This window comes from Mandrillus leucophaeus, unplaced genomic scaffold (assembly GCF_000951045.1).
Source record: "Mandrillus leucophaeus isolate KB7577 unplaced genomic scaffold, Mleu.le_1.0 Scaffold207, whole genome shotgun sequence".
Classification (NCBI taxonomy): Eukaryota; Metazoa; Chordata; class Mammalia; order Primates; family Cercopithecidae; genus Mandrillus; species Mandrillus leucophaeus.
Window position 1 is genome coordinate 3,850,924 of NW_012102110.1, and position 23,368 is coordinate 3,874,291.

General features: G+C 37.4%; 1 protein-coding gene across 1 annotated transcript in view; it reads right to left on the reverse strand.

Moving 5' to 3' along the window:
• The window catches only part of F5 (coagulation factor V (proaccelerin, labile factor)), a 71,360-nt gene that overhangs the window by 35,682 nt on the left and 12,310 nt on the right, over positions 1 to 23,368 (reverse strand). The window contains 6 exon segments of the mRNA XM_011979948.1: positions 1,368 to 1,545; positions 4,003 to 4,168; positions 5,489 to 5,710; positions 7,987 to 8,130; positions 9,376 to 9,588; positions 20,897 to 21,019. Of these exon segments, the coding sequence (XP_011835338.1) occupies positions 1,368 to 1,545; positions 4,003 to 4,168; positions 5,489 to 5,710; positions 7,987 to 8,130; positions 9,376 to 9,588; positions 20,897 to 21,019 (1,046 nt within the window).

Sequence of the window (23,368 nt, forward strand, 5' to 3'; positions counted from 1 at the left end):
CATCTTCTCAGCTAGGTGCAGTGGCTCAAACCTGTAACCCCAGCACTTTGGGAGGCTGAAGCAGGTGGATCACTTGAGCTCAGGAGTTCAAGACCAGCCTGGGCAACATGGTGAAACCTCATCACTGCAAAAAAAATACAAAAATTAGCCAGGCGTTGGGGCGTGTGCCCGTAGTCCCAGCTACTTGAGAGGCTGAGGTGGGAGAATCGCCTGAGCCCAGGAAGTGGAGGTTGCAGTGAGCCGTGACCACACCACTGCACTCCAGCCTGGGTGACAGAGTAAGACCCTTAGGAGGGAAAGAAGCCACCTTCTTGAGAGGCACAAACAAATAGCCGGATCCTGAACTTTTAATAAGGTATGTCTACACTTGCTGAGAGCACATAAAAGGGATCTGAAATGGAAGAAGGGAAAGAGGCATGGAGGAAAAAACTGCTTTTGTCCCTTGGCTATTTTAAATGAACAGAATAGACCTTGTCAGGTGCATAAAGCACACAGGAGTCCTAGTTAGGCTCTTTAATCTGCAAAAGAGAACCTTAATCTTAAATCTTCTATTTGGTTGATTGTCAAAGCCTTTGGATCATCCTTTGTCTGCAGATTATCTGCATTCTAGGATTTTGTCAAAGATTGCAGCCTTTAATTCTCTGCTGTCCAATTCTTATCTATCTTGGTGAAGTAACGTGACATTTAAGGAGAATTGTCTGAGGAAAACTCCATGCTCTCGATACACGCAGTTTACCTTCATGAGACAGCTGCATACCTAGACTATATTAAAAAATGTCTGAGTAACAATTGTTTCTATTCAATTGTGTTTACTATTATATCTTAGCTATAATGAGAAACATTTTTAATGCAACTTTTAATGTATTATGCTGGTTATAAGAATTTTATCAAGGATGCCATCTACTGTATCACTCAGCACTCTCTTTTGTAGAACTCATTAAAGAAGTTCCTCTTAGATCTCAATATCAGGATAAATGGTACTTTCTTTTCGTAGATGATGTAAACTTCACCCTGACATATTTCCTTTTTCACACTGACTGCCGTAAAGCTTAGGACAAAATCTGAAGACAGCCTTACAGGGTCACATGATATCTACTTATCTGTGGCTTTATTTTCTTTGTCCCCATATTCTATCCCAGTTACATAGACTCTTTGTTTTATGCCTTTATAATTTGAGAAACTGTCTCAGATCCTTTGTATTATTGAGTAGGCTGTAAATAAATGCAAATACTAAATAAAAACTAAAAGTTGCATTTGAATTTAAAATTATATGAGCACCTTTTTGTTTTAAAATTAAAAACCAACCAGGTACTCCATAATATGTTACTATTTAATTTCTCCCATGATTCTGCATTTGTGTTACTTACTTTGAGTGTGTCTCTGACCTGGGCTCTGATAATAGGACCCAAAATCCCATCTTCTTTCATATTGGGATTCACTGTACGTTTGGTGAAGGACTCATCTTCATACTGTGTGTACATGACTTTCTTATAAAGTTTTCCAATTTGGTTTGAGAAATTATCCAAATGCTGAGACCTGTATTTTCTTAAAGCGAAATAAAAATTAAAAAAAAAATTAAACCACTTTCTCGAATAGAGATCTCGGTAGGATGGAGAAACCCTCGTGCTTAGACGTTCTGCTCTTACATTAGCTAAAATGCTAGTTCTCTAAAAATTTCTTAGTGTAGCTTGCAAAGTCCTGATGTTTTCTGTCTAGTTGGAAAACTGGAAACTTCTGAGTTGTCTCCTGCATCACTGATAAAAATCATAGGTAACTGGTTAAAAGCAGCTACATAGAACTTCCTGTCATTCTCATTACTACAGCAGACCTTTGATATCTCTGGGAAAAGGCCTATACTGGCTGGAAAAAATACTAGGAATTTTTCTAAAGTCTCTCCTATCACTTATTCTATGATAGCCTTTTTGGTTTTAAAGGTATTTCTTAAACCCTAAAAGCACCTTCCCACCCCAAGAAACATTTACTAGCATTGTTAATCATAGTTTTGTGCTATTGGGCTATCTCTTCCACCATATAGCCAATCCTTGGAGATGACTGAAAAGCAACCTCCTTCACCCATCTTTTGTAGCTACTGGGATACATACTTTGGGAGCAGCAACATGAACTACTTTTCCCCTGCCAACTTTATTGCCTTAGTTTGCAAAAGCAACTACATGCGGCCAAAAAGCATATTTTAAAAAGCTCAGCATCAGTGATCATTAGAGAAATGCAAATCAAAACCACAATGCGGCTGGGCGCGGTGGCTCACGCTTTAATCCCAGCACTTTGGGAGGCCAAGGCGGGCGGATCACGAGGTCAGGAGATCCAGATCATCCTGGCTAACATGGTGAAACCCCGTCTCTACTAAAAATACAAAAAATTAGCCGGGCCTGGTGGCGGGCACCTGTAGTCCCAGCTACTCGGGAGGGTGAGGAAGGAGAATGGTGTGAACCTGGGAGGCGGAGTCTGCAGTGAGCCGAGATGGCGCCACTGCACTCCAGCCTGGGCGGCAGAGCGAGACTCCGTCTCAAACAAAACAAACAAACAAAAAACCCACAATGAGATGCCATCTCATGACAGTCAGAATGGCGATGGTTGAAAAGTCAAGAAACAACAGATGCTGGCAAGGTTATGGAGAAAAAGGAACACTTATACACTCTTGGTGGAATGTAAATTAATCCAACCATTGTGGAAGACAGTATGGCAGTTCCTCAAAGACCTAAAGTCAGAAATATCATTTAACCCAGCAATCCTTTAAGATAGAGTATCATTTTATGAATTTATTTTGCCCAGTGGAAAGCACTGACTGTTGCCAAACACTCCTGGATTTCTATCTCAGTTCTGGCACCAATTCTATAATCTTGGCCAAATTTTTTTTGGTTCTTTTTCCTAGTTTAATTATTTTTAATAGAAAACACATTCACATAATTTTTATTACAGTGAAAACTCTCACTTTTCTCTGATAACCCTCAATGGACCTCCCTACCCTCCCTGAATTTTCTAGGTAGCCACATATTAATTTCATGTGTATAATTCCAGAATACTTTTATGTACACATATGCAAATATGTCTTAAAATAAGAAAATATAAATATTCTTATCCCTTTCACTCCTTTAACAAAAGGCAGTTATATATACACGCTATACTACATCCTGGCTTTGTAATTTAATAACATAGCTTGGAGAACTTTTTTTGTTAGGACATAGAGAGTGTTTGCATCCTGTTTTTTGATGCCTAGTATTCCATTGTATGAATGTATCATAATTTATTAAACTAGTTTCCTACTGATGGACATTTTGAGTTGTTTCCAGTCTTACTACTACTAACATTGCAACAGTGAATATGTTGTACATACATCATTTCACCTGTGAACAAGTATATCTGTATAGTTGGATTTCCAGAGTGAGACAGCTGAGTCAAAGGGTATATGCATTTAGAATTTTGATACATATTGCCAAGTTATTCTTCAGAATCCCTTTACCAATTTAATCTTCCACCAGCAATATATGATAGTTCTTATTTCTCACAGCCTTGTCAACAGATGATGTCATCTGGACTTGTGAATCTGATAGATAAAAGTAGTATTCCCATGAAGTTTAATTTGCATTTCTCTTACTATGAGTGAATTTGAATACCTTTTCAAGGGTTTAAGCACTATTTGAATGTCCAAATCTCTTAATCTCTCTGACCCATTTCGTCATCTATAAAAAGAAATAAGAGCCGTGTCTAGTTTGTAGAGTTGAAGCGAAGCTCTCAGAAGGGGATAATACAGTACTTGGCAATGGCGGGCACTCAGCAAGAGGTGGCTGCTGTTGTTATTAGGCTGAATTTCTTTGGTGATTTGGGAGTAACTGAAGATTAATCTTTACAAAAAGACTTGAATAGAAACCAATACATGTGCCCCCTTGAGAGCTGTCAACTTACAACATTTCATCCCCAAACATCTAGGACCCTATGGAATGTATCTTGAACCTTTGCCCAATGGTTTAAACCCTAACAACTCACTTGTCCATATTCGCTGGTATTACAGGTGCATAGTCCCAAATGACTTCCTCTGCAGCAATGAAGTATTCCCACCTTTTCATGTGCCGCCTCTGCTCACGAGTTATTTTCTTAGGATTCCTGGTTTTCTTTGGGCAGTTTTTAATGTCAATGTAAGCCTGCATCCCAGCTGAGTTAGGGCAGAAAGAGAACGAAATAACTCGAGAGAAGAAATTATGGTTGATGGAGATACATATCCTTTAAATCAACTTGTATAAGGTTTATATTAATATAATAACAGTGAACATAATGCTCAGGCAACTTTTGAACATTTTAGTTGGGAACTCTTTCAGTGGCATCCAGAAAAGGCAAGACTTTTAAAAGGGGGAAAAGGAGGAGGAGTTAGGGAAAAAACATGGAAAGGTTCCCTTGATTTCTTCTCGAGCTGGCAAATTTCTTATAATTTTTAACTTCTTAAAATCCTATGAATTATGTCTTGTTAAATTCTCATTTTTTCTGTCATCTGTCCCTTAATCTGTAAAATGAAGATAGCACCAGTACTTAATCAAATTGTTGTTAAATATTAAATATTAATAACAATACATAACGCACTTATCTTCAACAAAGAAACAACAGTTTCATTGTTGTTTTAATATTGTTGGGAACTCTGTCTTCCACGGATGTCGTGATGGTTTTATTATTTTGAATATAATTTTGACTACTGTGTGTGAAAAGAAACAGAAATGATCTCATGAAGTATCTCTTCCTTATGTATGTTTCTTGTACATTATTTTGGTAACAAAATGATTTCCTATAGTGATATCATCTCCTTAGATTTTAGTCTCTGTTTATATGAACCTTCCTCTCAACAGTTTTAAAGCAAAAATGTGTAGTAGAACAATCCATTATTCTGTTTACACGATACCACATAACCTGGGTTGATTTATTTTCCCACTTGAATTCACCGGTGTTCTTTGGAGCTTACCCCTCAGCTGTTTATATGCCGTGTATGATCCATTCAACACACATTCATTGAGTTCCTCTCCATGCTAGACTTTGCGTTCATCCCACTGTAAAGGTTAATGTTTTCATGCTAACCTTTTACACTTTCTACAACTTAGTGCTTCTGTAAATTTGCAGTTTATCTTGTGCTAGCATCTAGGTCTTTTTCTCTGGCTGCATATGAAGTAACCTCAAGAAAGAATATCTTTATGTATGCTTTTGTTTCCTTCCTCTTTTCTTCTTTCGAGGAAGTTAGAGACCTCTTCAGCTTTTGTTTAATTTAAAAAAAAAAAAAAAAAAAAAAAAACTTTGTTAATTCCTTCACTTTTTCCATCCCCAAACAGCGAGTTATAAATCTAAGAGCAAAGTACCTAAATTTGGTTGTTAGGAACCAAAGCAAGTTTTTCTGGGGTGCAGGTGGCTTGCAAGGGCAAGGAGAAAGAGAGAGTTAGTGCTGGGAAGAAAGCATTCTGCATTCAGAAGCAAGACTGTCAGGAGAGTTTCTTGCCTTGCAAATGTTTTGGGGTGAGAGAAGATATGATCCACTTTCCCTCTGGGCCCACGGTCATATTTGCGGTAGTGGATGTAGCACTGACAAGGGTGATGGCTGAGACCTTATGATGGTTCTGCTCCAGGACCTGGCCATTGAAATGAATGGAGAACAATTCTGGCCCCGAGCTCATTCCCAGCAGATGCCAGCTGATGTGGTCATGGGCACAAACTGTTATATCTGAGAGAGAGGGAGAGACACAGGCCAAAATAAGCATTCAGTCAAGTATTCTGTGATCAAACATTCACTCACCAAATGTATTGAGCACCTGCTGTGTGTCAGGCATTGAATAAAGCTTCAAGGGAACAGACACTCCAGTTGTAGTTTGTGCCCTGCAAAAGCAGACATCTGAGTAACCAGCAAACAAGCAGTCACAACTCATTGTGATAAATGGCATTATACAGGTAACAACAGAGCCTAGAGATGGCGAGTGTTAACTCAGAAACACAGGGATTGCTAAAGGATTAGGCCAAGAAGGTAACCGACTGTCCTGCTCTGAGGGATTTCTCAAGGTTTAGGACTTTCACTATTAGAACTGGTAAAAAGTCCATGGCAAATGGAATGTTTGGTCACCCCAATCTGATCTCGGCTGGAGGGAGTCAAATCACCGGAACCTCCAATAGGGTTGAGTTCAAGCACTTAATCCTCTCAGCTCTCTAGCTGTAGTGGTCAAAGCTCTGCCGAAGGGAAGAAGATGTGAAGATGACGTGAGGATTTTCAATTGTTATTTTTATTCACTTTTTGATTGTTTTAATGACAAGTCAACAAAATCACTTTGTGGGTTGCATACTCTCCTTAAAATGCAGTGTAAAAGTCTTCATTATGTTGGGCCATTGGGAGCTTTTCATGGAAGGAGTAATGATAACTGAATATAAAAACTTAGTTTTGCTCCTTCTTTGCTCCTACAGTCACTGGGAAAATGCTCATTTGCTCTGTGGGGAGACTCCATCCTTGGCTTTTAGGTTTCTGTTTTACATCTCAGATACATAATTACTAGATACTAGAAATCGGGACTGAGAATCAGTTCCTAACCCACAAAAAGGCTTGTCTTTTTTAGGAGACTATTGCAACAAAGCTGGGATTCCTTGCATCACTAGGAGGCTTTGGCAGAAGCATTTATCCATGCCAAATAAATGCTCATATTGAGTTCAGCAATTAACATATCTGTGTTAGCATTTATCATATGTATTCAATTTATTCTGCTTTATAAGGCAGAGGGTTTTACAAATGTTTACTATTCTTAGTTTCTACTGATGGTCTTTCCCTACCCTGTCCCATTTACCCCCAATTATTCTTTTGGGAACTATAAATTCATAAACTCTAAGCTCAGATCAATTTATTTTTATTTTTGTGCATATGGTTTTGCTTTTTTTGGCATCCTTATACTTACACAGATTGTTCACTCTGCCAGGAAATAAATATTAGAATAAATAGTTAGTCCACTTTTGTCAGTAAGCACATTGAGACAGCTAATTATCCAGGGCCACAGAAGGTAGAGAAGCGAGTGAGGTCTGAACTCAGGTTATCTAAGGTCGAGGTCAGTTAACTAAGCTTCAGTTTTTACAAGCCCCTAGTATTGGAACTCAGGATCAACACTGAGAGTCATATGAGTATATTTTCAGAAAACCAAGTGGAAAATGTAGTCAAATGAAATGGAATACAATTTAAAAACACTACCCAGATCTCAACTCTTAACAACATTTATGTTTTAGTAAGTGAAGCCATTTGTGATTTTTAGATGGCATTACAGAATAACCTCTAAGAAGTTTAGTGTTTTGAAATATGGTTTATTTAGTAAAGCGGCATTTTAATTTTTTAATGTTTTTCCCTCAGGCTAGTATCATATACCCTGGATCTTTAGTTGTAGGTCAGTTCTACCAGAGAGAAATAGAAGATATGTGGTCTAAGAGGGAGTCAGTTATTTTTTCTCTTAATGATTGCTATGATTTTGCCTTCTCATAAGAGCCCAAATGCAAATGGAAAGAGAAAATATTCTAGACGCCATTGAATATTACTCTTCTGTCGCCTTTTGAAATGCTGGTCTTTTTTTTGTGTGTGTGTGTTGGGGATTACTCCTAATCTGTTCATCTTTACTGCAATCTTCCTGCTGACCTTTCCTGCTAGGGCTTGTCCCTGAAGGACATACATAGCAGGAACTGCAGAACTCGGAGAGAGAGACTGAGCTGATACCCTGAAGGTCTTTTTCAAAGTGCAGGCCAAGGTGAAACCTACTCAAGTCACTATACCTAACAAGGCTGCACATTTCTTCTCTAGCTTCTAATTTGTCTCTTCTATTTCCTGTTTTTTAAAGACAGATGAGAAAATATTTCCCTCTTGATAGGGAGTTGCAAAACAGTGAGTATGGTCAACTTCTCTAGTGCTTTGAAGAAAACAACAGGACTGAAAAATTACTAATGATTTTACTGTTGTTCAATGGTGCACAGCCCTCGTGTTACCTGGCATTGTCCCATTCACGTATCCATTGACTGTGTACATTAGGGATGATGACTGGCTCCAGCTCTTGCTTTCATCAAACACAGCAAACAGTAGCACGATTTGCTTGTCAAACGTCTTCTGTTTCCCATCCTCAGTTAGGATCCCTGTAAAAGGAAAGACATGTTTTCAGTAGCACTGTAGACAGAACACTCTCATTAGCTTTCCTGGATAGCAAAGAGTTTAGGGCAAGCGATCAACCATAATGACAGCAACTTGAAGAAATTCTTACTTTTTAAAATAGCATATTAAGTAAGAGTGGTTCTAGGGTTATTAAAAATCTGGTGCCACACTGTCTTCTTTGACACCTTGTTGCTTTGGGGAACAGGCTTTATTTCGTCCAGCTTGGGAAGAAAACATTTGATGACTCTCAAGACTCTCTACAAGTATCCATTTCCTCCAGTCTCAACAGAACAGTATATAGATACGTTAGCTCAGTTGGTAAAAGCACCATGCCCCAAGTTTAATGCTGTCATCTTATTTGTATATGAAAGGGGGCATTCGATAACTGGTTGGAAGTATCAGCATTAATCCATTCTCACTATGAGAAAAACATGCTGCTGATGCTAAAATGAAAGAAGAGTCTTTCGTAAGTCTTAAGGTTTTTTTAGTACCATCACAGTATCTTATACATACTAGGAAATGAAAAACAAGTATTTGTATAATGAGTAAATACATTGGGAAGCTATGTAGGTGTGGTCTGAGTGTATGTATAGGCAGATGGTGAGTCCATCACGTTGTTTCCCGTGCTGTGGCTCGCTGTGGTTGTTTGCTTGTTTTAATGAAAGATGGGCTGGATTCTCATGGGATAAAATGAAAATCCAATCTTGCTCCTAAGACGCCCAGCCAATAAAATTTCTTGTAGTCATTTGAGTGTGTTTGAAACCTACCACTCAAAGTGTTCAACTTGTTTGTAAGAAAGGAAGCTGGCATTTAACATGTTTATAGAACAAATTACCAGCCCAAATTTTGGATATGTCAAATATGTTAGCCAATATTCTTTCCAAGAGCTCTTTAAGCAGAGTATAGGCTGCTGTATACTTTCTAAAAGACTTTGGCCTTGAGGTAAATGTCACAGATCATACAAGCATGACATCAGAACACACTCTCAAACAGGAATTTGCTTGGGAGAATCTTAAGGACTGAGATGAAGGAGAAATTAGAAGAAACAGAGGTGGATCCACACCCTGAAATAGCAGGTATTTTTTTCTCTTGTCAAACAATGATCCGTGCCCTCTTCCTCTGCTTGATGTACATGAAGTTACCGAGATGTTTCCAAGCTTTGTCCCATGACAGAACTCCTGACCATTCCAACATTTGGTTGTTGAAACTTTTGGTGGGAGTGTTCTTACCTTTTTTACAGATAAGCAGGGGCCCAATCAGTCCAGAGTTGAAATCCTCGATTAGATTTTCATGGGAGTAATAGATGTGTGTGAGGCATGGAGGGTCATCATGGGTGGGCCCGCCGTCCTCACTGATACTCCATTCATAGGTGTATTCTCGGCCTGGAGCCACAGCATCATCCATCTTCTCCACAGGGAAAGTGTGGTCAAGGTAAGAAGCACCTGGAGGAGTAAGAGCCATCAAGACATGTGGGCAGTTTCTGAGGATTGCATTTTCACCACTCTCAAATCTGGGGATAGCTAAGATGAGCACTCTGGAGATGCATATGTCCTTCAATAGTGAACTTTTATTATTTGGAAAGATTCACGTATGCCCATTTCTATGCTCATGTAGTTACAAAGGCTTTGCTACCATGGTGATCTTAAGAATAACAAATATTATTTGTAAATTAAAGATAAGCAAGTTAATTTTCCAGGGTACCTGAACAATTATTATTTAAATATTATCAGAGAATTGAATCACCTTTGATCAGTAAAACATCTCAGAATATAAGAATGGGTGATATCTTCTTTGTGGTGTTTAACAAGACATACTTAGCCTATTAACATGAGATGGGAGGATAGTCAGAGTTGTTTATATATTGTTTTGTTTTGTTATTTCAGATCTTCTTTCCGACTGCTGTGACCCTCAGCTCTGTTTTGTCTCTTTATTTCATCTTAGCTATCTGATTATCTCAATTTTTTCCCCCGAGCCACAGCGTCTAACTCCCATATGCAGACTCGTTGTTTGTATGAATATGAAATGTGTCCATCCTCTGAAACTTACAAGTCTTACTTTGTACTTTGTGCCCCCAAAGACCCATCATTAACACCTCCATGTATACTGGACTTTCCCTACTGATAGGAGAGGGAGAGGATGAAGAAATTGGTCTTCCTTACTGAAGACAGGGAACTGAGATGCTCAATATTAAAAGAAGTGTAGAGGGTTGAGTGAGGTTTTCAATAATAAAACGGAGCAAGTGAGGTCAGGAAGGAGAGAGGTGAGTGCCATAGATCACCAAGTGGAATGGACAGTTTCCTCTGCCTGAGGAATTCTTCATTTAATTAGGTGAAAGATTCCCTATCATCAGCTGGTGCCAGAATTTCTCTTTGGGATACAGTTATTTTTGTTTGGTACAATAACTTGATAAATTCTTTAAAGGAAGAAGGTGAGAACATCAGTGTGGATATAGGCAGACAACAAGGATCTGGGGGAAAAAAACAAACAAAAAACGCCTGAAATGTTTTACATGATGGCGTAAAAGGCCAATAAAAACTACTCTTACTGAAGCAACTATAATTTTTAAAAACTGAAATGATTAATCCTTTCCTCGCCTTCCCTCCCCTTCCTTTCTCTTCCCTTTCTTTTCTTTTTACTTTCCTAGTTTCTTTTCTTTTCTCCTTTCTTCCTTTCTTTGTCTTCTTCCTTCCCTCTTCCCCATTCTCCTTCCCTCTTTTCTTCCTTTCATTATCTTTATTGAGGTATAATTTGCATATAATAACATTTACCAGTTTTAAGTATAATATTTGCTGAGCTTTGATTTAAAAAATTACACAGTCTTATAGCTATAGTCCCAATCAAGATAGAGAAGAGTTCCATCATTCCAAAACATTTCCTCATGCCATTTGTAGCCAATGCCCTCCGAGCCCAGACAACCACTAATCTGCTTTATTTCACTGTGATTTGGCTTTTCTGTAATGTCATATCAATGGAATCATCATTATATACCCTTTTGTGTTGGATTAGTGTTAACTGGTATGGTATATAATTTTCTATCCTCTATTTTTTACCTATCTTTGTCTCATTTAAAGTGGATTTCTTAAATTCTGCATACTGTTTAGCATTCCTTTTTATTTAATCTTATTTGTTTCTTACTTGTAGTGTTCTTTCCATTTGCTTTTAATGTAATTGATTATATAGTTGGATTTAATTTATTTTCTATTTGTCTACCTGGTCTTTATTCCTTTTCCCCTTCCTTTCTATTTTCTTTTGGATTGAGTATATTTAATGATGTTTAATCTCCATTGTTGACTTATTAGCTTTGTTTTCTTAGTGCTGCCCTTCAGTTTATAATATATAATACATTTTTAACTTGTTACAGACTTCCTTCAAATAATATTATACTATTTCACTTGTAAGAACTTTGCAATACTATATTTCCATTTCTTCCCTTCTATCCTTTGTGCTATTGTCATACATTTTATTTATATATACATAATATGCCCCACAATTAATTGTTACTATTTTTGCTTTAACGTTTAGATAATCAATTGCCTTTTTAATAGATTAAAATGAGAAAAAAATTTCTCTATATTTATCAACTTCTGGAACTTTTCATTCCTTCTTATGAATCTAAATGTCTCTCTGATATAATATTTCTTCTATCTAAAGGAGTTCCTTTAGCATTTTTTTTCAGCTGTACTAGTGAGAAATTATTTCTGCATTTGTATGTCTAAAGCACTCTTCATTTTGCTTTCATGTTAAAAAGGTTTCTTTGCTTGGTATAGAATACTAAATAGACAGATTCCCCTATCCTCCACCCTCCCAACACTTTAAAGATGTCCCTAATTGTCTTCTGGTTTGCATAGTTTCTAATGATAAGTCTGCTATCATTTCTTCATTTTGTTCCCCTGTATATGATGTGTCTTTTTATCTCTCACTGCTTCTAATATTTTCTCTTTATTACTGGTTTCCAGCAACTTGATTGTGATGTGGCTTGATGTGGTTTTCTTCATGTTCCTTCTTAGTTTTGTCAAACCTCTTGAATCTGTTGGTTTGTAGTTTTCATTACATTTGGGCAGTTTTCAGTCATTATTTCTTCAAATACTTTTTCTGTTCCTGCTACTTCTGAGATCCAATTACACATATGTTAGATCACTTGATATGGTCCCACAGTTCACTGATGCTCTGTTCACTTTCTTCAGCCTTTTTACTCTCCGTATTTCATTTTGCACAGTTTCTATTGCGATGTGTTAATATTTTCTACCATTTTCTTTCACAGTGTCTAATGTGCTATTAATTTCATTCAGTGTTTGTTGTATTAGTGTTGTCCTTCAGTTTACAATATATAATTTTTTATCCTTTATTTTTTACCTTTATTTTCTATCCTTTATTGTTTTACTTTTCATGTCAGCAATTGTATTCATCTACAGAAGTTCTGTGTATGCATATTTATATTCTCTATCTCTTCATCATGCTCATGCTTTTCTCTGTTTTCTGGAACATACTGGGAAGATTTATGATAGCTGTCCTACTGTCTCTGCCTGCTGCTTCTATTTTCTCTTTCACTCCTAAATCTGTTTTTTCTTGGTTATGAGTCATCTCTTTCTGCTCCTTCTAATACTTGTTTATTTTTATTAACATTGTGAATTTACATTGTTGTTTGTTGCATTCTTGTTAACTAGTATTGAGTTTTATTCACAGTTAAGATACTTGAAATCAACTTGATTCTTTCAAATCTTATTTTTTATTCCATTGCCTCCTCAGCAGCCTGTAGTCTAATTTTATCCACCTACTCTTTCTAAATCCTTCTGAGAATTCTATCCACTGCTCATTTATTAGGAAGTCTTTCTGTGTTTGATGGTAGGAACATAAATGGTTACTGGCCCTGCGTAAGGTCCAGGGACTGTTCCAACTGTTCCTTTCAAATGACGTTTTTCTTACCCTCAGTACTTTCCTCACATGTATGTGCAGATCAGTATTCAACTTGACAAAACCTCTCTGTAGATTCTCAAGAGCTCTTTCTCTGTGATTATACTGTCCTCTCCAGGACTCTGCCCTACAAATCACAAATTCAGTCACTTAGGCTTCTCTGAAGTCCAAACTCTGTTTCCTCACCCATAGAGACTCTATCTGGGTTCTCCCTGCTTGTGCTGTTCCCTGGAAACTCTCTTCAGGCAGTAAGCTTAGGCACTCATAGGTCACACCTGGTTTGTTATTCTTCTTTCACTGTCTTGAGTTGTCTGTCATTTGATGTCTGAAAACTTCTGTTTTATATGTTTTGTCTGCCTATCTAGTTGTTAAGAAAAAAGGTAAATCTGGTTCCTTATGTTCAGAAGCCAAAGTCTGAGATGCTAAATTTCCATATAAAATATTTTTTACATTTCAGCAATGTCAGCTTCTCTTCTTTAACTGTACCTTTCCCCATCCCAACTGTGGAAAATCTATTCCACTCAAAACACTTTGCATGAGTTTTCATGGCATCAGCATATGTTTGGATTCTCCAGGTGGGAGTGGAAAATAAGGCACATCCATTCATTAGCAATGAAGGATTCAGGTACTACAGTGATGTGCAATGTACCTCATGAGGTTCTGAGCATGGAAACCATAAGTTGAATAGGTATATCTAGATTTACTTCTTGCATAAAGTATTTAATGTGGACCACAAGTCCATGTATGATTTACCTCTACTTCTCTTTTCAGTCTTATCATATGTCTTTTCCCTTGTTAACTGTGGGCTCCTTGTCCCCTGGGTCCTCTGTCAGTTCCCCAGACATCCAACTTCTATCCTACCTCAGGGTCTTTGCAGATGCCATTCCCTCTGCCTAGAATGCTCTTCCTCCCGTCTTCCTTTTGATAAATATGTGTTCATCCTTCAGACGTCACCTTGAATATCAGTTCACTTCTACCTTTATCTCCAATTCTGATACACATTATTTTCCTTCTACATCACTCATCACAATTTGTAATTAAATGCCTGTGAGATTACATGACTAATTCCATTTTCTTCTACTAGATCATAAGTATTTGTGTCCTGCACATTTTGGTCACTCAAGTGTGAGCTCCTCAAGGAAAACTGCTGGATTGTATTTATCTTAGTGTCTCTGGTACCTTCCATAGGTACCTGGAGGAGCATGGAACATGAACATGAAGAAGATGCTCAGTGAATATTTATTAAACTTCTAAAATGTAAGGTCCTATGGGCTAGAGCCTAGGTCAACAAGTCAAAGCTCATGGCTGTGTGTTGTTAGGATTGCATAATGTTAAAATAGATTTAAATGCCAACATTTAAAATCTGGAGTAATTATATAAGAATCTGGTTTCTCTCTAAAAAACAAAAACCTGGAGATCTGGTTAACAACAGGACCAAACTCCTGCACAGAATTTGGTTGGACCTGGATCTTAGCTGCCCTCTTCTGCTTTTTGATTATCAGTCCTTACTGGACCAATTTTGTTCACTGAACTACTCATCTGGCTACTATAGGCAGCTGAGTTTGTGAACTTTGTGCTAGCGTAAAGTGGACTTTGTTGTGTCTTCCCCCAACACAACCCGAAGCATAGCTTGACACTAATAACTAATATTTACTATAGGCTGTACTTTCACTTTGGTAATAAAACTGTCAAGAGCTGAGAAATGATAAAAGCTAAGTCACTTCCTAAGTTATAACATAATTCTAGTCTATAAAAGAAAAAATGTTTATGGAGAAAGTCTCCACTGATAAGCAGGAAGCATTATCTGTGAAAGATTACAAAAGAGCTTTGATAACAAAGCGCAAACAGGACTGATAAGGAGAGTTGCCCTCTCAGGTCAGACCTTGTGTATTAACTGAAATTAGGATGGCTAGTTGATGAGTTGCACTATCTATCTTGAATCAAGCATGACAGCCCTTCTTCAATGCTTCTTGCTACATGGCCTCATAAAGTTGAAAAATGATGTTTCTGGACAGGCAGCTTCCACTGTTTTAAATGGTTAAAACATCACAGAGTGTTTCTATAGTAGAAAATGATATTCTTTCCACTGCTTTCACAAGCTCCCCTAAGGACAAAGCATTATATTCTTTGCAGGGTAGGAGATAACTTTTGAAGTTCTTCCTCCCTTTCTTCTTCAGGGTAAATGTGTGCTTACTCTTCAGATGTCAGATCAGATATCATCTTACAGCCTTCTTGATCTCTGATTGTGATACATGTTTGTTTGTTGTTGGTTTTTTAACAGCACTCATCGCCATTTGAACTTCAGTATTTGTGAGATTATATGGTTAATGATACTTTCTCCTGCTAGATAGCGGGAGAAAGCACTGGAACTTTAGGGTCAGAGTTGAAATATCTTGGTGGTTGTATCATTTGCTAACTGTGTGAACTTGGGAAGGTTTCTTGAAGTCCCTTTTAGCCTCAGTTTTTTCATTTATAATTTAAGATAATATAATCCTTTTTCTAGAGATAACTTTATCCTTTTTGATGGGTTATGAGGACTGGAAAATATTTGTAAAATTTCTGGCTCCTAATAAATGCTCTGGTAGCCTGTGGGAATACATGTTTACATGTTGGTTAAGTATTTTCTTTCCCAGCCATGTTGCAATTAATACAGCCTCTTTCCTTTATGTTCTACTTTAGATAAGATATATCTTAAGTGTGCTTGAGTTCTGGCAACACATGTGAGTAAGATAGAAACCGGTGATTTTCTTAGTTTGGGTTGCTGTAACAAAGTACCCTGGACTGGGTGGCTTATAAACAACGGGCACGTCTTTCTTTCTCACAGTTCTGGAGGCTGGAAGTTTAAAATCAGGGTGCCAGCATGGTTGGGCTCTGGCGCAGGGTCTCTTCCAGGTTGTAGACTGCCATCTTCTCCTTGTGTCCTCACATGGTAGAAAGAGGGTGAGTGAGAGGGTCCCTTTTATAAGGGCACTAATCTCATCATGAGGGCTCCATTTTCATTACCTAAAAATCTCCCAAAGGCCCCACCTCCTAATGCCATCACACTGGGGGTTAGATTTCAACACATCAGTTTTGGGAGGACACAAACATCCAGTCCATTGCCGTGATATATTTATTCCAAAGGTGATAAAAGTAAGTAAGACTTTTTTGGTAAAAATACTTTTTTTTTTTTTTTTTTTTTTTTTTGGTAATAAGTAAGACAAGGTACCTACCCAAAATTATCAGCAAAATCAATAATTTTTAAGCAAGTGGAAAATAATGCATAGTCCCTACTTTCTAATCAGTCCTCAGTCCCTCAGTTTAGTTCAATAATGATTAATATCATCATGATTTGACCATCAACATCCACTAGGTTCCAGGCTCTGTGCTAAATGCCAGAGTAAAAATGTAAAGAAGACAGGGCCTGGGCCCCTGAGGGGCTCATCCTAGTTAACTCTAGGGTACATGTTGGTGCCCTAATTGTGATAGGTTTGACCTCTAGATTTCTTCTAGGGCTACAATTAGAACACACTGTCAATCTGGAATGAGAACCAACCAATGTAAGTATCTAAAAATTGCCTAAGAAGCTATAACATTTGTGCTAGGTATAGCAGGGTAACTGATTTTCTAACAGTATTGAACCTGTTTATAAACGATCAGTGTTTCACACCTAGATTTATTTTAACACATACTGGGCTTAAAAAATTATTGTATATATTTGTGTACATGATATTTTGAGATAGATAATGAGAGGTTACTCTAGTCACACAAATTAATGTCTGTCTAATTGACCAAACTAAATTACTCAGAATTTCACATTCACTTGTCAGTTAAATATAAGATTAATTTCAAATAATTAAATGAACGATGTTAATTTAGTATACTACCAAAAGTTGACTTATGAGCATCTTGAATCAAATAGTGAACAATATAGACTTGCACATAGGATATATTCTGTAATTACACTGAGTGAGAACTGCTAATGAGATCATTGGGGTATAATTTTTTCAATGCTTTTATTCTTTTAACTTCAAATTAGTTTACCTTTAGCCTAGAATAAAACAGGTTTGTTGTATCTTTAATTTTGCAACATATATTAATATAAAGTATAAAATACAAACAGCTATTTAGAGGAAGCGTTTGTGAGATGCAGTTTTGGTGAATGTGATTTTGACTTTGTAATCAAAATTTAAAAAGTAAAGCTCTAAACTGAAAAGAGAAATGGACAGGGACAACTATTGTGCTAGAGCACAGAAAGTCCTTGTTCAGCTGCTTGCTAGAATAAAATCTTTACACAAGGGAAGCTCTTCCTTTATATTTACTCAGTTCTGTTCATTTCCTGCTCAGTCGATAGTCAGCTTTATATTGCATTTACTCGTCATGATGTACTAATTACTTGCCAAAGTCTCCCAGTATTTTTTTAAAATGAAAAATGGTGCATACAAGCTTTGGGAAAGTGAAGTTACATAAAGAGCCTTTTTGGTTACCCATTAGGGTGCTCACTCAGTAACTTCTCCCTTGTTATTTATTTTGTGAACAACTCTTCCTCTCCTAAGTTAATAAACTTAGTGAATGCTTCAGTGCATTCAAAGATTCAGAACATTCTTTTAGAAGCTATAATGTAGGCAATGGGCAAATCAATGCTGATGTTTTATAAAGAGCTGATTTCATTGCACAGGACTTGCAAGTCTTTTTGGAAAAGGGATCCACATTTTTGTGATTTATTAAATATACAAACCATAGCCATTATAGTTTGTTTCAGGTGTTTATCATATACTCAAGGAAGTATCTACATAAGGCCAAAATATTCAGATGAAAAGTGAAAAAATGTAATCACCTACATTAAGTCGAGCATTGGAATGTTTTGGAACAACCTAGAAGAGTAAATTTTTGTATAGAGAATTTGGCAACACTTAGATACAAGGAACAATGTCTGGCAGATGGAGAGCTGGCTTATCAGCAGATGGTCATCTATTATAGAACTAATTTTGTGACATGACATTCATATGCAACTCATACATTTAAAATATGAGAATATAACTAAAAGAAAATAATAATATTAAATTCTCTATGAAACAAGCTTTTTAAAGGTAATTGACCAAAACAATTTTGAAAATTTTACTGAACAACAAACTTTGCTCAAAGGTGCAGCATTAGAGTCAATTTGTTGCATGCTAATTATAGAGTTTCTGAAAATGTAACCTCAAATTGAAACCCTTTAGTGATAGTTTTTAAGTGATTAGTTACAGTTGCAGATATTTTATTCCCTGATCTAAAACAGTCTTATTAAATACATTATTAAAGGAAATGTCCTTATAAGCATTTTTACAAATCACCGTTTGTCCATTCTGTCAAAAAGGGTTATCCAGAGTTGCCTTATGTTCTGTTGTGGTTTCTCAAGCCAATGTGATACTATCTTAACCCCTCACTACCACCCATCTCTCAAATATCTACCTCTGAGATAGAGGAATCTGAATTCTCATGTAACTAGCTCAGCATGCAGTTAGTTTATCCCCACTCCTAAAAAAAGTAGCTCAAACCACAGAGGGAGGCTATAGATGAGGCTGAGTGTCAGACATGGAGAAGGAGATGCTTTATTTTAATGCAGAGGGCATAATAAAATCAACTTAGAAGGCTTGTCTCTTACCATAAAAGATACTATCTGTTTATTAGATTTACATCTCATTTCCAAGGTAAAATTTTACTTTCCCCACTGATATGTATTTACCTTTCTTAGATTCATAGGACCAGAGGCAATATACACCAATAATCATGTCTCCAGTGAAAGTTATGGGAGTATTTTAAATAATTGCTCATAAATAATTGCTGGCTGTGGGGAACACAGGGACAAACAAACAGTAAAGGAAGAGGGATAATGTTGCAAGGTTCGTTCACTGTGCAAACAGCGCAGGTAGGGTACAAAGTCTACAATTCTTACCTCCTCCCTTATTTGAAATGAAACCTGCACGTGACATTTTGATATTTTGAGGTTGCTCCCCCTTCTTCTTTACATCGCTGAACTCCTGATGCAGTCGTCTGGAAGCCTCATAAGTAGGTGAGGTGGTTGTTCACTATGTCACTGCATGACTGATTTCATGTATGTCATTGTGTGATTTTAAGAACATAGGAGAAACTCCTGTGCACACTACCTCACCCAGAGTCTTGCCAAATTCACTTTGAAAGAAATCTCAATGCCACAGTTAATGCTTCATTGTTTTTCCTCAAGCCAAAGATTAAGTGCTAATGCAAGTACTCCTAAGGAAGGTAGTTCATTGACCTATTATCAGTCACTTATACCTTAGTGGGAATGAGTTTGACAACAGTTTATATAGAAATTAATAAATTTAAAAATTACTTTCTGATTTTTTTCTGAAACTAACGAGTTTTCAGATAAATACTAAATTATTTGAACACATTTTAATTGAAGAAATATCTTTATTATCATAGCTAATATTTATTGTCTGTTATATGCTAGTCATTTTTCTAAGATTTCATGACAACAAAGTTGTATGACAGAGATGATTATTATTCCCATTTTACAGATGAGAAAGATGAGGCACACAGAGGTTAAATAACTTTATAAAAGTCACTGAGCCAGGATTTGCACTTATTAGTCTAGTTCTAAAACCTGAACGTAAACCACTCTCCTACTCAATTCTTCTCTCAAAGGTATGATGGCTGGAACATGTGGGAGAAGGAAAGACATTTGTGAAACATGAAAAGTCTGAAATTATTTTAAAATGTTATTATACCAACAACTATTACAATTTGCATACAGTTTTTCATACCAGTGTCGGATGGAACTCTACAATGCTTACAATGATCCAAACATCAGCATAATGGGATAATTAGAACCATATTAACATCAGGTACTTACTATTCAGCAGCTGATACAATAACTTGCGTCGCTATTGTCTTTATGATCATTGCCATCATTGTCATCATTATTTATTGAGAGCTTATCAGATCCCAGGAGCCATGTTTAGTTCTCTACCTAAGTGATCTCATTTAAATTTCAGGCAATCTTATGGGTGGTTATAATCATTTCCATTTTATAGATGAGAAAACTGAGGCTCAGAGCTGCTAAAGTCATAGAATCAGAAATGATAAAGCTAGAATTTTAACTTGTCTGCCTTTGAAGCTTACTTTCTTAACCACTTCAGTATGTCCAAAAGTCTAATACTATTAATACTTCTAGTCTCACCACCACCAAATACCACTTACTGAGTGTCATCTATGTGCCAGGAAGCCTATATCAGGCTAGTTCTATGTCACTGTGTCAGTGGCTCATGGGCCAATTCCAACCAGTTGCCTGTTTTTGTAAATAAAATTGTATTGTCAGAGGCAGTTTTACTCTGGTGTATGACTTGAGGGAAAGAATAAGGTAATAAAGTTAATTAGTTCTGGCATCTGTAACCAAAGCCATAAAAAGAAAGTATCGTCTATGGCTGCTTTTGTACTAAAAGGCAGAGTTGAGTACTTGCAACAGAGATCTTACGGCCTGCAAAGCCAAACAAACTTACCAACTGGCCCTTTACAGAAAAATTTACTGACCCCCGCCTTAAACCATCTTTCAATGTATGTATTATTATTCCCATTTTAAGATGAACATATGAGAATTCAGAGAAATTAGATAACTTGCCCTCCCAAATATTAAAGAGTAAGAACCCAGTGGAAAATGCAGGTCTAGGGGACTCCAAAACCTTTTCCTTGTCTTCTCTCGAAACTTACAACAGCAACAATTTTTATAATTACCAGTTGCAAGAGATTTCCCTAACAGCACGTGGTTAACAATATAGTTTTAAATGTTGATGCTGTTAGACATTTTCCCGTTTCAGAAAAATATTAAATTTATCTTACCTTCTGATAATTTACTGTACCTAATTCCTTGAGGATGGATGCTTAAGGGCTTATCTGCCTTATTCTTAAAGTGAACTTTTATGGTGTCTCCGACTTCAGCATATAAAGTAGGCCCAAGAAGTCCTGTGAAAACAAATATTTAAACTATGTCTGTGTTCAGGGTCACCAAAGGCAGAGTTGCTAAGCAAGAAAAGCAAACAGATGATACCAAAAGTGATTGCTACCATTCCTCCTGGTCCTGAGGCTGACCGGCTTATCTTCAATCTAGAAGGTTTTAGCAGCTCATTAACTCAACATTACATGTACGCAGATCAAACAGAATGGTAGAAACACTTGTCCTGGACCTAAAAGAAGTCAACAGAGCAGGAGAAATAGTTCTGACCAAGTCCCGCCCACTTTGACCCACTGTCATTCCTTAGAGATAACTGTCTTTGCTTAAGAAAGATGTTCATTTCAATTACAGAGGGTGATGCGACAGAGTAGTTACTTTAGATTTCTCTGACGTGGGAGTGCTCAGAGACCTAGATGAATTGAGGAACCAAATCACGCAGCTCTCTGGCTCTGAGGCAGGAGTAGGCTTGATGTATCTAAGGAACAGTAAGAAAAACAGTATGGGAAGAAAGAAGAGATGAGGTGGATGGTGGGTGTGCAGAACAAGGGAGGCCCTATGGGCTATGGTAAGAACTCGAATTTTCTTCTAAGTAAAATGGGACATCACTGGAGCTTTTTTTTTTTTTTTTTTTTTTGAGATGGAGTCTCGCTGTGTCTCCTAGGCTGGAGTACAGTGGTATAATCTCAGGACCCACTGCAACCTCCACCTCCTGGGTTCAACCAATTCTCCTACCTCAGCCTCCCAAGTAGCTGGGATTACAGGCATGCACCACCATACCCAACTAATTTTTGTATTTTTAGCAGAGATGACTTTTCACCATGTTGGCCAGGCTGGTCTCGAACACCTGACTTCAGGTGATCCACCTGCCTCAGCCTCCCAAAGTGCTGGGATTACAGGCACGAGCCACCATGCCTCGTCTAAGTGAAATGGAGCATTTCTAAGTAAAATGAAAAACCACTTTGTACAGCAGAGACATAGTATAACGTGTATTAAAAGTTCATCCTAAAACAAAAAGTTCATCATAGCTGCTGCGTAGAGAATAGTCTGTGTAGGGACAAGAATGGAAGCAGAGAGCTTAGGCAGAATAGGAAAGAGACTGCAGTGTACTGGGCCAGCACATGTAGCAGGACGTGATGAGTAGTGGTTGGATTCTGGACACTTGTGTAGGTAAGACAAACGAGACTTGCTGATGGATTGCATGTGGCTTGTGAGAGACAGAAGTCAAGGATGACCTCAAGGTGTTTTATCAGAACAACTGGGTAAATGATGTTATTAGTTACTGCAATGGGAGAACACAGCAGGGACAGGAGGTTATGGGTGCAGAAATCAAGAATGAGGTTTTACTTTCTACATGTCAGGCACTGTGTTAGAAAGTTTCTGGCAACGTGGATCAAATACAGTCCCTGTCCTGAGGACCTCACAAGCTAATTTGGAGATAGATGTATGATAGGAGTGACTGCTGAGATATGGGCAAAATACTACAGAAGAAGAGAGGATGAAGCACAGATTCTGTCTGGGGAGTTAGGGAAAAAGTTGATGGCTGAGTCAGAATTCAAGGAATTATATATAGTCAGCCCTCCATGACCATGGTGCATATTCATGGTTACACGTCCATGGAGTCAACCAATTTTGGATCAAAAATATTTTAAAAACAACAATAAAAATAACACAACAATAAAAACAATACAAATAAAACTATAACATAATAGCAATTTATATAGTATATACATTGCATTCAGTATTATAACTAATTTAGAGATGATTTAAAGTATATGAGAGCATGTGCATAGGTTATTGCAAATACTATGACATTTTATATAAGCGACTTGAGCATCTGCAAATTTTGGTATCTGTGAGTAGTCCGGGAACCAATTCCATGTGGATGCCAAGGGATGACTGTACTAGAATTTCCAAAGTGTAGTCCTTGGAGTCTCTGCATCAGAATCACCTAGGGTCTTACTAAGAGGCAGATTTCCAAATATCACCTCAGCCTCAATGAATCTGAACTCTGGAGGTGAAACTTGGGAATCTGGACTTTAACATGTGCTCCTTGGTGATCTTGATGTCTTTGAAATCTTGAGAATCTATGACCAAAAGACCCATTCCAGACAAGTGACAGAAATCAACTACTGTCATTTCTGAGCCATCCACAAGTGTCATGGGATTGGCTTCTCGCCATTAGGCATCCTAGAAGCAGGAGAAGGAAGTCACAGCACTCATGGAGCTCAGCCACCATTTGTTTGCACTGGTGACCATAATTATAATAGGGCTTTCCTGTACTGTTTCCCTTGATACATTCAAGTACTGTAAGTCCCTACCTTAATCCTCACACGTTTTTAAGGTAGATATTAAGATCTTCA